Genomic DNA, 14,876 nt, shown 5'->3' with positions numbered 1-14,876 from the left:
TCCAGGGCTGGACAACGACTACGTATATTAATTTACTTATTCATTTATATATAATGTACATATTTCATTTAAAGCTTAAAATTATAATAAGTTGGTAAGTAGAGCACTTATATTATATGTTTCATTTTTACCATAATGCAGATGTTTTGTATCTTCCCTTAAAATAAATATGTTCAGCTTACCTCTTTTAAATAAAAATAGTTTGTTTTCAAATATTTAATTTAATTAAATTAATTTCTTATGAAATTTCCTGGCTTTCCCTGTTAATACAATCATATTGGTCGATATCGCACCCTCCGCACCGAAATGGGTTAAGAACAGAGCGCGACGGTCACACTGGCAGGCACACTGCGACAAATTTGTTTTGAAGCTCGGTTCGGAATCTCCCCGAGAATCGGGAGAAATGGGCACCAGGGAGCTCCAGTACTCCGTCCACTCGCTGTGCCGCATCTGCCTTATCCACCTGGAGCAGGGTGATAGCCATGATCTGTTCGTGGTCCGAGATCTGGTCAGGAAACTGGTTTCACTCACTTCTTTGGAGGTGGATCAGAGCGATGGCTTCCCAAAGAAGCTGTGCGCCCAGTGTTTCATCAAGCTGAACGACCTGCATGATTTCCGGGAACTGTGTGTGGGATCCATAAAGCGCTTCAAGGAAATGGTGGCCAGCAATAGGATTACCCCCTTTGGGGACTTTGAGCCCGTGGCGGAGGATTCAGAGGCAATGGGAAGGCAAGAGGAGCAGGCCAGCTTTGATCCCCTGCTAAATCACAAGATGGAGCTGATCGAGAATGAGGAGGAAGTCTTCAAGATGCTAAACACTGTGGACAGGGAACCGGAGGAACATGGCCAAGAGGTTTCATCCAGTGAAGAGGAGATCGAGGAGTTGAACAACAAGCCGGAGGAAGCGTTCTCCAGCGATGATGAACAACCCTTGGCCAGACGGCGGGGGATTCCCAGCGACGAGCGTCGCCTTCAACGCCTGATAACCTGTCCCATCTGCCAGCAAAAGTTCAAGAAGCCGTCGAAGTATGAGGAGCACATGAAGCACCACAATGACCTGCTGCCTTTTCAATGCGAGGAGGAGAGCTGCCGCAAGGGCTTCACCACGGCCGGTGCACTGCGTCTCCACGTTGACTATGCGCACACAAAGAAGGCGGATGAGATACCCTGCACCGTGGAGGGCTGTAGACTAGTGTTTCCCCGCCTCCGCCTGCTGACCATTCACCTGAAAAAAGTTCACAACCAGGCGAGGGTCAGTGCTCCGCGGGTGGAGCAGCCTTGCGGTGAGTGCGGCGCGATCTTCCGCTGTCCGGTGGCTCTCAAGAAGCACATGTATAAGCACACCGGCGAGGAGCTTCCCTATCCCTGCAACATATGCGGCAAGGGCTTCCACATCAACAGTGCCCTGAAGAACCATCTTCTCCGGCATGCCGGCATCAAGAACTACGTGTGTCCGTACTGCGGAGTGGGGAAGACCACTCGGCAGGAGTGGAGCAAGCACCTCCTAACCCACACCCAGGAGAAGCAGTTCAAATGCCACATCTGCGATCATGCCACCCACACGAAACGGGCGCTGGATAGCCACGTGAAGATTGTGCACGAGAAAATCAGGAACTTTGCTTGCCAGTACTGCGGGAAGACCTTTGGGAAATCCCACGCCTGCAAGATCCACGAGATGACGCACACCGGGGAAAAGCGATGCGAGTGCAAGGTTAGGAGTAGGATTTTACTTTAATATCCTTCTTGTATAAACATTTTTTACTTTGTAGGTTTGTGGAAAGAAGTTCCTGTACACGGAAAGCCTTACGAAACACCTAAAAATCCACGAAAAGAGCGTGGAGAGGGCTTTGGAAACTTATAGGCAAAGGCAGGGAGATGGTGAAGTCTTGGACGCACAAGTGGACGCGGATCAGCTGCTAAAGGTGTGCGCCGAATCCGTGGCCACCATACCGAGGGATCCTCGCCGCGTGGAGCGAGTTGACCTGTCCCAACTGGCGGGAACCGTGGTGAATCCCATTCCCACCGTTCAGATGCCGCCCAGCGAAGTGCCAGCCCGCACGAAGTTTGTCCAGAAGGAGGGCATGCACCTGTGTCCCGGCTGCAGCCAGGGATTCAATAACCTGGGCAACATGAAGCGCCACTACAAGAGCGTCCACGAGAAGGTAAAGGACTTTGAGTGCCGCTTCTGCTCACGTCGCTTCGCCAATTCGCAATCCCTGAAGCAACACGAGTGGATACACACTGGCGAAAAGCCTTACGAGTGCAAGGTTTGCGGCACACATTTCCGCCAGGAAGCGGCTCTCATCCGTCACCAGAAGGTCCATGACGAAAAGCCGCCAAAGCCTCCAAGACCACCTAAGGAAATTAGCGAAAGAGCTCGCCAGAAGGCGATGCAGAAAAGTGAGCGAAGACGGAAAGTGGAGGCGCTCCGGCAGGAAATTGCCGAGGCCGCCAAGGAAGAGCTCAAGGATTTGGAGAACCAACGGGCCCTGGAGAGGCAGCAGAACACTTACGAACAGTATCAAGCAGCGGCAACTGGCCAGACTAATCTTGAATGCCAGGAGGAATCCTGATCGGAAATAAGTTTAAGGTTTCCATAAGGCTTCAAAACTCCCCAAATGAGTGGGAGTTTTAATTGTTGGTTAATATTTAACTATGACTTAATTGTTACCCTAGTTCTAAGTAAGCAAATAATCTTTTTTAATTTACTTAAATGAGTCTGTGTTTTTTAAGCAAAAAAAAATAGTTTTAATAACATGAATAAAGCAATCTTACAATCCCCTAAGAACCCTATCCAAAATCATTAAACAACCTCTTTTAGTTTTTCAATTTTTTTGTATTTTTACTTTTACTTGCTTGTTATTTTGATGAGAGAGTGTCTTAATGTCGTCAAATGATTGCAAAACGGTCGAAACCGGGACGCAAATGGCTGCGTCTCGCGGTATCCGCCCGTTCATATGATAGATGGAGTGATGGATGGATGATAATGATTAGATTCAAATGATACAAAATGCGATCAAAAAAATCTACAAGTAGATAGCAAAAATTTGGTATACATATAAGTAGAGCGAGAAGTTCCCTAAACAATGGAAAATGGTTGGTGGAAATGGGGCGTCATCTGGTGGGGCTCATCCCCATCCCCGCCTGCCGCACCGCGTGGTGTCTCTAAGGAGCCTCCGGCGTCTTCAGATTGTACTTGGCCTTGATGTTGTTCAGCTCCTCCTGCTTCTTGTCCATGTCCACGCGCTTGAAGGCCTTGTTGGATTGGTAGTAGAGCACCACAAGATAGCGATTGCACACATTGAATCCGGATAAATGGTCGCAGGCGTTCTTGGCATCGAAAATGTCCTCGTAGACGACAAAGGCTGTGCCACGCGTTTCCGGAGTGTTGCCCCTGTGGGTGATACAGAGAGGATTTCTTGAGAGGATTCTCGGGCGTGCGAAACAGACATTTTCTAACTTACACTCGTATCTGTCGGATGGCCCCGAATTTGCCGAAAATGTCGTACATCTCGTCGGAGGTGATTTTGTACGGCAGGTTGCGCACGTACAGCAGCCGATTTACCTCTGGCGGCAGGCGGATCTGCAAAAGAAATGCGTAAGTTTCTACCCACAATCCATTTACTTTGTCTATGGAGTTCCAGTCCAGGTTTTCTTCTCACATGGTTGCGCTTGTTCATGTCCGGTCGCTTCGGATGTTAAACTGCGACAAGGCGAGAAACTTTCACTCGGCCGTGGGGAAAGCGAGACGCGGCTTTGTCCGACACGGGATGAATGTCCTGAAGCGTGGTCCTTTGTTTAAAATTAATGACTCCTCTGTCTGGCCTCAAACCCAAACAAAATTGACCAGGGTGGCGAATGCGGGCACTCTAAAGTAGCAAAGTGTGGCCGCACTCGAGTGTGGCTGCGTTTTCGTGGGAGCATCTAGAGATGAACAAGTCCAGGCCGATATATCAGAGCACGAAAGACATCAAAATGCACCTTTAAAAATATAAAACAAAGTATGTGAATGTAATTATTATTCTTTAAGTTTTAAAAAATATATTTTAAGACTTCCACTAATAAAAACTTTGATTATACACAGTTGTTCTTTCTTATTTTTTATTAAAATATTGTAAGTGACACATTTTGTGCTTGTAATTATTTTATTTTATGTTATCCTCATATTATATATTAAAAATAAATACAAACTAATTCAACTTCGAGATAAAATTGAGTTAATATTAATTATAACTCCGCCACCGCATGCTCCCATCTCTAGCAGCCGAATAGCATACTCCCTCGCTCTTGCACGGTCACACTACGCTATTCTGCTAATTGTGCGAAGAAAAGGTGAAAAAAGAGAAAATTCGCAGGAAAACCTAAGATAATTCCAACCAAACTAGTTTTAAAGCACAGAAAACCCCCAAAGGTGAGTACGGGGATGGGGGGAATGTCAGGTATTTGTCGGAAACGCATTTTTCCTAGGCTTGAATGTGCCTCACAGAATATGGCGGAGGTAGGCGGGTTCTCTTCGGGGTTTTTTTTCCTTCTATCTGGGGTTCTGGGCAGGAAATCGCATGTTCCTCGCGGGGAAGGGCTTTCATCTGGCTGCGTCCGCCGTAAACCCATAATGTGCCAGGGGAAAATCGCACGGAAAACGTACATATATTTTACAACAGCAGATGTCCGCGCGCGGGTGTGTGCAGAATGCGCTGGTGTGCGTGAGTGGCCTCGAACAGAGTGCCTCTCTCGCTCTCTCTCTTTCTCCCCCAGTTGCTACCCCTTGCGAGGGCATTAACCCTAATTCCAAGTTCCTAATTCACTATTCAAAACTAAAGTCGAGTCGATTTGCCCTTGCAGCAGCAACATGACGTGGGAACCACAGGGAGAAGGTCTGCAGCAGATCATAGCGATCCTCAAGGAGTCGCAGTCACCGGACACAGCCACCCAGATGGCCGTACAGATGGTGAGTACTGAGGACCCAACCACTTCGCAAACCAACCCACATTTTGCTTAACCTGCTCTACAGAAACTGGAGGAGTTCAATCGCTACCCAGACTTCAACAACTATCTAATCTATGTGCTGACCAAACTGAAGACAGAGGACGAGCCCACGCGCTCGCTCAGCGGCCTGATCCTCAAGAACAACATCCGCATGCACGGCAGCAATCTGCAGCCGGAGATTGTGGAGTACATCAAACACGAGTGCCTTCAGGCTGTGGGTGACTCCTCGCCCCTGATACGAGCCACCGTAGGCATCCTGATCACCACCATCGCCAGTAATGGAGGCCTGCACAACTGGCCGCAGCTTCTGCCTTCGCTCTGCGACATGCTAGACGCCCAGGACTATAACGTGTGCGAGGGAGCCTTCAGTGCGCTGCAAAAGATCTGCGAGGACTCTGCCGAGATTCTGGACTCAGCAGCGCTTAACAGGCCGCTTAACGTTATGATCCCCAAGTTCCTGCAGTACTTCAAGCACAGCAGTCCAAAGATCCGCTCCCACGCCATTGCCTGCATCAACCAATTTATAATAAACCGATCACAGGCCCTTATGCTAAACATAGACACGTTCATTGAGAACCTATTCCACCTGTCCTCGGATGAGGACCACGAGGTGCGCAAGAACGTCTGCCACGGATTGGTCATGCTGCTGGAGGTGCGCATGGACCGCCTTATGCCGCACATGTCGCAAATCATTGAGGTGAGAAATCTTGTGAAAATAATCAAAATCAATATTCTATTCGGCGAATATACATTATTTAACTTAATTTAGTACATGTTGCTGCGCACCCAAGACTCCGACGAGGGCGTGGCTCTGGAGGCCTCAGAGTTCTGGCTGTCGCTGGCGGAGCAAAGTATCTGCAAGGATGTGCTTGCTCCTTTCTTATCCCAGTTGGCTCCAGTTCTTGTACGTGGCATGCGTTACTCAGAGGTCGACATCATTCTACTGAAAGGTAATGTCGAGGAGGATGACATGGTGCCCGATCGCGAGGAGGACATCCGACCGCGTTTCCACAAGTCCCGCGCGCATACGATCAAGAGTACTCAAGAGGCGGGAGCAGGAGCTACAGGCGAGGATGACGACGACGAGTTTGACGATGGATTGGACGACGATAGTTCGCTATCAGAATGGAATTTGCGCAAGTGCAGCGCTGCCGCCCTCGATGTGCTAGCCAATGTGTTCCGTGAGGACTGTTTGCCCGTTGTGTTGCCCATTTTAAAGGAAACCCTGTTCCACCAAGAGTGGGTGATCAAGGAGAGCGGTGTGCTGGCCCTGGGAGCCATAGCCGAGGGTTGCATGCAGGGCATGATTCAGCATTTGCCAGAGCTGATTCCATACCTGATAAGCTGTTTGTCGGACAAAAAGGCGCTGGTGCGATCCATCACATGCTGGACGCTCTCCAGGTATGCCAATTGGGTAGTAAACCAACCGCACGACCAATATTTGAAGCCGCTGATGGAGGAGCTGCTGAAGCGTATCCTGGACTCGAACAAGCGCGTCCAGGAGGCTGCATGCTCTGCTTTTGCAACGTTGGAGGAGGAGGCCTGCACAGAACTGGTGCCTTACTTGGAGTACATTCTGAAGACGCTCGTCTTCGCCTTCTCCAAATATCAGCATAAGAACCTGCTGATCTTATATGATGCCGTCGGTACTTTGGCAGATTCCGTGGGTCACCATCTAAACAAGCCGCAGTATATTGACATCTTAATGCCGCCGCTAATCGACAAGTGGAATCTGCTTAAGGACGACGACAAAGACCTATTCCCCTTGCTGGAGTGCCTATCAAGCATCGCCACTGCCTTGCAGTCGGGTTTCTTGCCCTACTGCGACCCGGTCTATAGGAGATGCATCTCCCTTATTGAGCAGACCATCAACCAGGAAATGGTAAGTAAAAAAGGTACACCTATGTTACATGTTTAAATCAATTTAAATCTTCTCAAGCTGTGCAAACAAAACCAAACGTTTGATCATCCCGACAAAGAGCGCATGATTGTTGCCCTAGATCTGTTGTCTGGTTTAGCCGAGGGCTTGGATCGCCACATCGAGACACTGGTGGCCAACAGCAACATCATGCATTTGCTCTACCAATGCATGCAGGACGTTTTGCCGGAGGTACGTCTTCTTGAAAGCAAGCTGTTAGAACGACCCATCACAAATAAAATATCACTTTTTAGGTGCGCCAATCTTCGTTTGCCCTGCTTGGTGATCTGACTAAAGCCTGTTTCCCCCATGTGCATCCCTTCATGGCCGAGTTCTTCCCCATCTTAGGGCAAAACCTCAACCCCGACTTTATTTCGGTGTGCAACAATGCCACATGGGCCATTGGCGAGATTTGCATGAAACTGGGTGAGTATGGATATCTTTTAAGGGTGTAACTTAATAATACTAATTTTATATTTTGCTTCGTAGGCGAGGAGACCAAGCAGTACATACGCCTTGTACTCAGCGACCTATTTATCATTATCAACCGCCCGAACACGCCCAAGACTCTGCTGGAGAATACAGGTGAGCCGTTTGGGCTGACCCAAGTCTTTCGAATTTCTGTCTAAGCTGTCTAAGAATTTATATGCGATTTGTTTGTATATATATGATTCTGTATGTATGTGCGTATGTGGATGTTTGGAACCTTGTTTCTGTTTTAATTTGTGTTACTTGTTGCACGAGCAGCAACGAAACGAAATCGAACCTCATTCCCATACAACATGCATAGATATAGATAGACGAGAATCGCAATTGATATTCAATTCGAGTTTAGCAATCAATCAAAGCAAACTACGTGTGATATTGATTTATTCAGTTGATTTATTTATACTTATTTCTTCTGTTCTTTTAGCAATAACAATCGGTCGTCTAGGTTATGTGTGCCCAGTTGAAGTGGCTCCTTATTTGCCCGAATTTGTACGACAGTGGTGTGTAACACGTTTATCTATTTAACTAGCTTATTCTTTCTTTCTATTCTCTTATCTATCCTTCCCGTGCCATATCTCAAATTGCGCTTAAACACTGAAACGTATAATTATACCCATCCATTCCTTTTGTCTCTATACTAAACACTCATTACTTAAACGTTTTTTTCAACAATATTTAACTGGAGTATCAAATTTGCCTTAAAACTTTCGTGTTTGCCAAAGCCTGCTAATTTGATTTACTGTCTGTTAAAACGCAATCTAAACGCTCTCTATAAAATAATGCAGGTGCACATCACTGCGGCACATACGAGATAATGATGAGAAGGACTCGGCCTTCCGTGGAATGTGTCATATGATCACGGTGAATCCAGCTGGCGTGGTGCCCGACTTCATATTCTTCTGCGATGCCATCGCGTCGTGGGTTAATCCCCCACAGGATCTGCACCAGATGATCCAAAAGGTAACTTATTCGATTTAGGTTCATTTTTCCCCATTATTTGAAACATATATTCTTTCAGATTCTCCACGGCTTCAAGACCCAAGTGGGTGAGGAAAATTGGCGTCGATTTGTGGAGCAATTCCCGCCAACACTGGCCGAGCGCCTGGCCACAATGTACAACATCTAAGGCCAGCCAGGCTATAATACACCCACCTGCACCCACTAGTGAGCCAAGCAGCAACATCTTAACTAGACAATTATGTACAAGTATGCGTAGTAAGCGTGTCGTCTTAATCTTTAGCCTCCCTAAGTTATCAGATTCGATGCAGTTCGAATGATACGTTAACATTGAAATCTATGCTTATAGAAGTCGAAAAAAAACAGCAAATTCACATAAAAGCAACTGCATACCAGATTTATAACCACATACATATATCGATAAATCTAATAGAGAAGAATCACATTTATATTCGAAGTCAAACTAGAGGATCTTAGATCTGTAGAACCTCTCTAGGCATTCGTCTGTCCGCTTAGTGCATATAAAACGCCTTTATCGTGCAAAAACTCAATAGGAACTACAGGAAAATTATGTGTTCCGGCCGTACTTAACCGGAGTCAGTGCTATAGTAGACATGCCCAACCCTCCAATACACTCACCCCCAAGCCCAAACCGAAAATAAAGTTCAACATGGAGAGCACACGGGTGTCTCTCATAGGTAATAGGAAAAAACTAAACGGAAAATCGTCGAAACTAATGATATTGCGGGTTCGTGTCGCGGTAATTATTAACTAACTTAACTAAATCGTTGAAAGATGAAAGTGTTGGGTCTGTTGTGAAATCCAAGGATCAGAAATGGAAATATGGATTCAATTGCGCAAGCAAACGATAAGCTTCAGCTGGGGAAAATGTTACAAATCAAACAAAGACTGATGTTCAACTCCGTTCAAAAACCATAGAAAGCATTAATCAACAGCCGATTTGAATTTCACAGGAGAATCCAACACCTTCAGCACTTAAATAATATTGAAAAGAAAGAAAAATCGTCGCGTTTCGGGTTCTTACGGTTTCGCGTTCGCGTATTTTCGTCGCTCGTTCGTTTATAATCGTAATCGTCGTTCGTGGTATCTCGTCGGGTAATGAAAATTGAAAAATGAATGAAAATAATACAAGGATAACGATAATATTGCAACTGTTACTGATACAAATTTACTTATACACTACATGATATTCATATGCTATACAAAATTAGGTGTTTTTTTACGCATTGTGAGAGCGAAAAGCAAATAGGGAAAAAATATGAAATTGAGATTAGGATTTTGTTGAGTATCTTATTTATTTTTGTGCGATCCTTTAACTGAATACAAAAGCAACCATTGACTGATCACTTTTTAAAGTATTATTATATAATTTTTTTTTTGTATAGGGACAAGTGTAATTAATTAACTATTATTATTTTCTTCAAACTTTGGTATAATTTGTATAGGCTCGTGTTTTGCGTAACCTTCATAATTTATGATGTTTGTACAGAACAAATTTTTTACAATTATACGATTAGGTGTAAAGTGTACTACTAAATGGAAACAAAAGTCTTTGAAATTGTCGCGGAACAACTAAAAACAAAAAGTAAAAATAAAACTAGGGAAAACCAAAACTCAGTCAAACACAAATAAATGGAAGATTATGAAGCAGGAAGATAACCAAGTAAATCTAAGTAATAGTATTATGTAATTATGCAAACCGTGTTTACGTTTGTGTTTTTATTTCGTTTCAAAAATGGGGGAACGTGTGATAATAAAGTAACTTCGGGTCGTTCGTTCGCGTCGCGTTAAACTCAACAAACTTAAAAACTAACAATAAGGGACTTTCGCCCCCGAGTCCCAAATAATAATCGCAATACTTGATAACTATAATACGGTCTAACTAAATCGAAGTGAAGCAATAGCTAAAACTGAACTAAACTAAAATGGAAAATCGTGATTTCGTTGTACCTTAATCCGGATTCATCGCGGAATCCGGTCGCGTTCGCGTGCGTTTGTATCTCTCTCGGGTGATCTTAGTGATTAGCGTTTAAGCAGATAAAAAATAATTTAAAAAACTGAAGCAACACTACAACTACACACACACACACACACACAACATTGAACATATACACACCACACATATACAACTATATAAAATATATTTATAGATTTTATGCAGAATAGGTTTTTGTTCTTACTATTGTTTTTCACTATGATAGGGCAAACCAAAAAAAAAGAGTAGGGAATTAAAAAAAAAAAACTAAATGTTAGGTCAAACTAGGGCAACAAATTAATTAAAAGCAAAACGTAACAAAAACAGGAAATCAAAATAGATTTGTGCAGCACTAGAAAATTTTTATTTTTTATTTATTACATTATCGCGTGTATGTAACTCAAATTATGGAGAAAACTACCCAACTGTTTTTAGTCCTCTACACAAACACAATCTTTCGCCTCTGTTGTTTATTTAAGTAAATCAAGACCAAGCCAAGTAAATATTGTTTTAATCTTAACACTTCACACACCACTTATAACACTTACAGTTCATCCAGCACACACAACTCTGATAGGTTTATATCCTGTAATCCCTTATATTTAAATCCACTGTCACTAACTCGGTTAACAAAAGGTCTGCAAATGTCTAACGAAATTGAATATGCATATATATACATTAAAACCATACACATATATACATATGAAGTACATGCATGTATGTATAATCCCTACATCTAGCTATATCGATTATTCCTCGGGAGTTTAAATATTTGTTTAACTAAAACTCCATTTCAAAATTCAACTATCGAGATTTCTGTAAATTGAAAAATATATATATGAATAAATATGTATGTATAACATTACCATCAATGGAAAATTGTTTAATTTGGATAAAAGGTAGATTATTTACAAATTTCATATGGCAACTAGTATCTATAATCAAGGCAGATATGTACTTTAAAAATGGCTATGATAAACATTCTGAAATTTGGTGGTCTATAAAGTTCCAAGAAACGATCGGTAGGTGATATGAGTAGGTGGCCCAGAACGAAGTGTCACTCTCAATCACTCCAGTTGCTCCAACTGGCAACGACATAAACCCAATTTTACAATTTTACACGAAACCCAGCCAACTCTCGTCGAAGCAACAAAATGACATGGGGGCCACGGGAAGAGGGTCTGCAGCAGCTCCTCCCGATCCTCAAGGACTCGCAATTACCGGACACAGCCATGCAGATTGCTGTAAGAACGGTAAGTTATCCCCTACTAAGTGTTTCGCAATTCGCATTCGCTTTGCCCACAGAAACTGGAGGAATTCAATCACTATCCAGACTTCAACAACTACCTCGTCTATGTCCTGACCAAACTGACAACGGAAGATGAGCACACGCGCGCTATGAGTGGCCTGATCCTCAAGAACAACATCCTTACGCACGGCAGCAATCTACAGCCAGCGATCGTGGAGTACATCAAAGACGAGTGTCTGCAGGCAGTGGGCGACTCCTCGCCCCTGATCCGAGCCACCGTTAGCATCCTGATCACCACCATCGCCAGCTGTGGAGGCCTGCACAACTGGCCGCAGCTTCTGCCCTTGCTCTGCGACATGCTCGACTCCCAGGACTACAACGTGTGCGAGGGAGCCTTCAGTGCGCTGCAGTTGATCTGCGAGGACTCCGCTGGCAACCTAGACTCCTCAGGACTCAACTGGCCCCTTAACATGATGATTCCCAAGTTCCTGAAGTACTTCAGGCACAGCAGTCCCAAGATCCGTTGCCACGCCATAGTCTGCTTCAACCAGTTTATCATTAAGAGATCACTGACTGTAACGAAAGACATAGACAGCTTTATTGAGAACCTTTTCCATTTGTCCTCGGATGAGGACCACGAGGTGCGCAAGAACGTTTGTCACGGATTGGTCATGCTGCTGGAGGTGCGGATGGACCGCCTTATGCCGCACATGTCGCAGATCATTGAGGTAGGAAATCTTGCGAAAATGTTCTCTGAATTGGTAGTAATTTTCATTATCCAATTGCAGTACATGTTGCTGCGCACCCAGGACTCCGAAGAGGCCGTGGCCCTGCAGGCCTTTGAGTTCTGGCTATCGTTGGCGGAGAAGAGCAACTGCAAGGAGCTGCTTGCTCCTATTCTGTCCCAGCTAGCACCAGTTCTTGTACATAGCATGCGTTACTCTGAGCTCGAGATTATTCTTCTAAAGTGCGACGAAGAAGAGGATTGCATGGTGCCGGATCAAGAGGAGGACATCAGTCCGCGCTTCCACAGGTCTCGCAGACATGTAAACGATGAATTGGACGACGAATCGGAGGACAATAAGTCGCTTTTGCAATGGAACCTGCGCAAGTGCAGCGCTTCCGCTCTCGACGCGCTAGCCAAGGTTTTCCGTGAGGACTTTCTGCCCGTTGTGTTGCCCATTTTAAAGGAAACCCTGTTCCACCAAGAATGGGTGGTTAAGGAGAGCGGTGTACTGGCCCTGGGAGCCATAGCCGGCGGCTGCATGCAGGGCATGATTCGGCATTTGGCAGAGCTGATTCCCTACCTGATATACTGTCTGTCCGACAAGAAGGCGTTGATACGCTCCATTGCGTTTTGGACGATCTCACGGTACGCCAATTGGGTGGTCAACCAGCCGCACGACCAGTACTTGAAGCCGCTTTTGAAGAAGGTGCTAAGGCATATTTTAGATTCCAATAAGCGCGTGCAGGAGGCCGCATGCTCTGCACTGTGCATTTTGGAGGAGGAGGCCTGTACGGATCTTGTGCCCTACTTGGAGTACATTCTTAAGACGCTCGTCTTGGCCTTCTCCAAGTACCAGCACAAGAATCTGTTGATCCTGTATGACGCCGTCGGTACCTTGGCAGATTCCGTGGGTCACCACCTAAACAAGCCGCAGTACATTAACATCCTGATGCCACCGCTTATCGACAAGTGGAACCAGGTTAAGGACGACGACAAGGACCTGTTTCCGTTGCTGGAGTGCCTGTCAAACATCGCCACTGCGTTGCAATTCGGTTTTTTTGCCTACTGTGAGCCGGTCTTTAGGAGATGCATCTCCCTCATTGAGCAGACCATCAACCAGGAAACGGTTAGTATCGAGGGTTCATTAATGTTGGATGTTTAAATGAAGCTTGATCTTTTAAAGCTGTGCAAGCAGAACCAAACGTGTGATCATCCCGACAAAGACCGCAAGGTTGTTGCCCTAGACCTGCTGTCCGGCCTAGCAGAGGGCTTGAATCTCCACATCGAGACGCTGGTGGCCGACAGCAATCTCATGCATCTGCTCTTACAATGCATGCAGGACGTTCAGCCGGACGTATGTCTTCTTTAAACCGACCTTAACTATGCTTAGATTACAATGAAATTGTACATTTAAAGGTGCGTCAATCTGCATTTGCCTTGCTTGGTGATCTGACCAGGGCCTGTTTCCCCCATGTGCATCCCTTCATGGCCGAGTGTTTTCCCTTCTTGGTGCAGAACCTGAACCCAAATTTTATTCCGGTGTGCAACAATGTCATCTGGGCCATGGGAGAGATCTGCTTGAAATTGGGTGAGTATGAAGACATATTTTTGGGAGTAACACCATAATATTTATTTTGTATTTGGCTTCAAAGGTGAGGAGACCAAGCAGTACGTAGGCCTGGTACTCAGCGACCTAATCATCATCATCAACCGCCCAAACATGCCCAAGAGTGTCCTTGAAAATGCAGGTAAGTCCCTTGGGATTATTCCGAGCTGTCTGGGAATCAAAACTATTAAAATCGTATATGTACCTTCTTTGTTCTTTTGTTCTAGCAATAACAATCGGTCGTCTAGGTTATGTGTGCCAAGTAGAAGTAGCTCCTTATTTGCCATCATTTTTACGACAGTGGTGGGTAACATCAATAAACTAACTAGCTTAGGTTTATAAAGTTTCCTTTTCTCTCTTTTTTAAATAAAGGTGCACAACGTTACGCCGCATTAAAGACAATCAAGAGAAGTATTCTGCCTTTATTGGAATGTGTCATATGATCACGGTGGATGTATCCGCCGCGGTGCCCGACTTTATATTTTTCTGCGATGCTATTGCCTCGTGGGTGAATCCCCCACAGGATCTGCGGCTGGCAATTCAGAGGGTAATCTATTTCCTAAAGTTCGTGTTTTCTCAGCTAACTCAATGAATATTCCAGGTCCTGCATGGTTTCAAGATCCACGTGTGTGAACAAAACTGGTCTCGTTATGTAGATCAATTTCCGAAGGTTTTGGTTGAGCGCTTGATTAGCTTGTACAACATCTGAGCCCAGCCACAGCTTATTTTAGCCTGTTACAAATTCTTATTTTCTGATTGAAAGCTTATGGAAAAGAAAAAAGATGACATTTTCAAGAAATTTATGAACGAAATAGGACAAAAAAATTTTGAAAAACCAAAAATATTTGTGTGCAATCAAGAAGTATGTATTTCTTATGGTTTTTACAATAATATAGAATGTAAAATTTAAATTGTCAAATAACAATAAAAACCCTAAAAATAAGTAAT

General features: G+C 44.7%; 4 protein-coding genes across 5 annotated transcripts; 3 read left to right on the top strand and 1 right to left on the bottom strand.

Annotated features, from left to right (window-relative positions):
* Window positions 1–330: 330 nt before the first annotated feature.
* LOC119552650 (zinc finger protein 14 homolog) lies at window positions 331–2,761 on the top strand. Its single transcript, XM_037862347.1, has 2 exons — window positions 331–1,711; window positions 1,770–2,761. The coding sequence occupies exons 1-2, from the start codon at window positions 404–406 to the stop codon at window positions 2,571–2,573; spliced, it is 2,112 nt and encodes a 703-aa protein (XP_037718275.1). The 5' UTR covers window positions 331–403; the 3' UTR covers window positions 2,574–2,761.
* Window positions 2,762–2,815: 54 nt separating this feature from the next.
* LOC119553420 (splicing factor 3B subunit 6) lies at window positions 2,816–3,870 on the bottom strand. Its single transcript, XM_037863797.1, has 3 exons — window positions 3,663–3,870; window positions 3,465–3,583; window positions 2,816–3,394 (listed from the first exon to the last, which is right to left on the bottom strand). The coding sequence occupies exons 1-3, from the start codon at window positions 3,678–3,680 to the stop codon at window positions 3,166–3,168; spliced, it is 366 nt and encodes a 121-aa protein (XP_037719725.1). The 5' UTR covers window positions 3,681–3,870; the 3' UTR covers window positions 2,816–3,165.
* A 405-nt stretch (window positions 3,871–4,275) lies between these two features.
* On the top strand, window positions 4,276–10,844 carry LOC119552970 (transportin-1-like). Of its 2 annotated transcripts, none has more exons than XM_037862981.1 (10): window positions 4,276–4,411; window positions 4,843–4,948; window positions 5,012–5,683; window positions 5,756–6,868; window positions 6,926–7,096; window positions 7,159–7,330; window positions 7,394–7,489; window positions 7,818–7,893; window positions 8,179–8,353; window positions 8,412–10,844. In XM_037862981.1, exons 2-10 carry the CDS (start codon window positions 4,850–4,852, stop codon window positions 8,517–8,519), a joined length of 2,682 nt encoding a protein of 893 aa, XP_037718909.1. In that variant the 5' UTR covers window positions 4,276–4,411; window positions 4,843–4,849; the 3' UTR covers window positions 8,520–10,844. The 2 variants fall into 2 exon arrangements, with proteins under 2 accessions (XP_037718909.1, XP_037718910.1); XM_037862982.1 differs by having other exon boundaries at window positions 4,288–4,411; window positions 4,846–4,948; window positions 8,412–8,553.
* Window positions 10,845–11,406: 562 nt separating this feature from the next.
* LOC119554871 (transportin-1-like) lies at window positions 11,407–14,871 on the top strand. Its single transcript, XM_037865954.1, has 9 exons — window positions 11,407–11,599; window positions 11,652–12,323; window positions 12,384–13,448; window positions 13,506–13,676; window positions 13,739–13,910; window positions 13,975–14,070; window positions 14,156–14,231; window positions 14,301–14,475; window positions 14,530–14,871. The coding sequence occupies exons 1-9, from the start codon at window positions 11,501–11,503 to the stop codon at window positions 14,635–14,637; spliced, it is 2,634 nt and encodes an 877-aa protein (XP_037721882.1). The 5' UTR covers window positions 11,407–11,500; the 3' UTR covers window positions 14,638–14,871.
* The last annotated feature ends 5 nt before the right edge of the window (window positions 14,872–14,876 follow it).

The sequence above is a fragment of the Drosophila subpulchrella genome, chromosome 3L (genome assembly GCF_014743375.2).
Source record: "Drosophila subpulchrella strain 33 F10 #4 breed RU33 chromosome 3L, RU_Dsub_v1.1 Primary Assembly, whole genome shotgun sequence".
NCBI classification, from domain to species: domain Eukaryota; kingdom Metazoa; phylum Arthropoda; class Insecta; order Diptera; family Drosophilidae; genus Drosophila; species Drosophila subpulchrella.
This window is presented reverse-complemented; position numbering and strand designations above follow the sequence as displayed.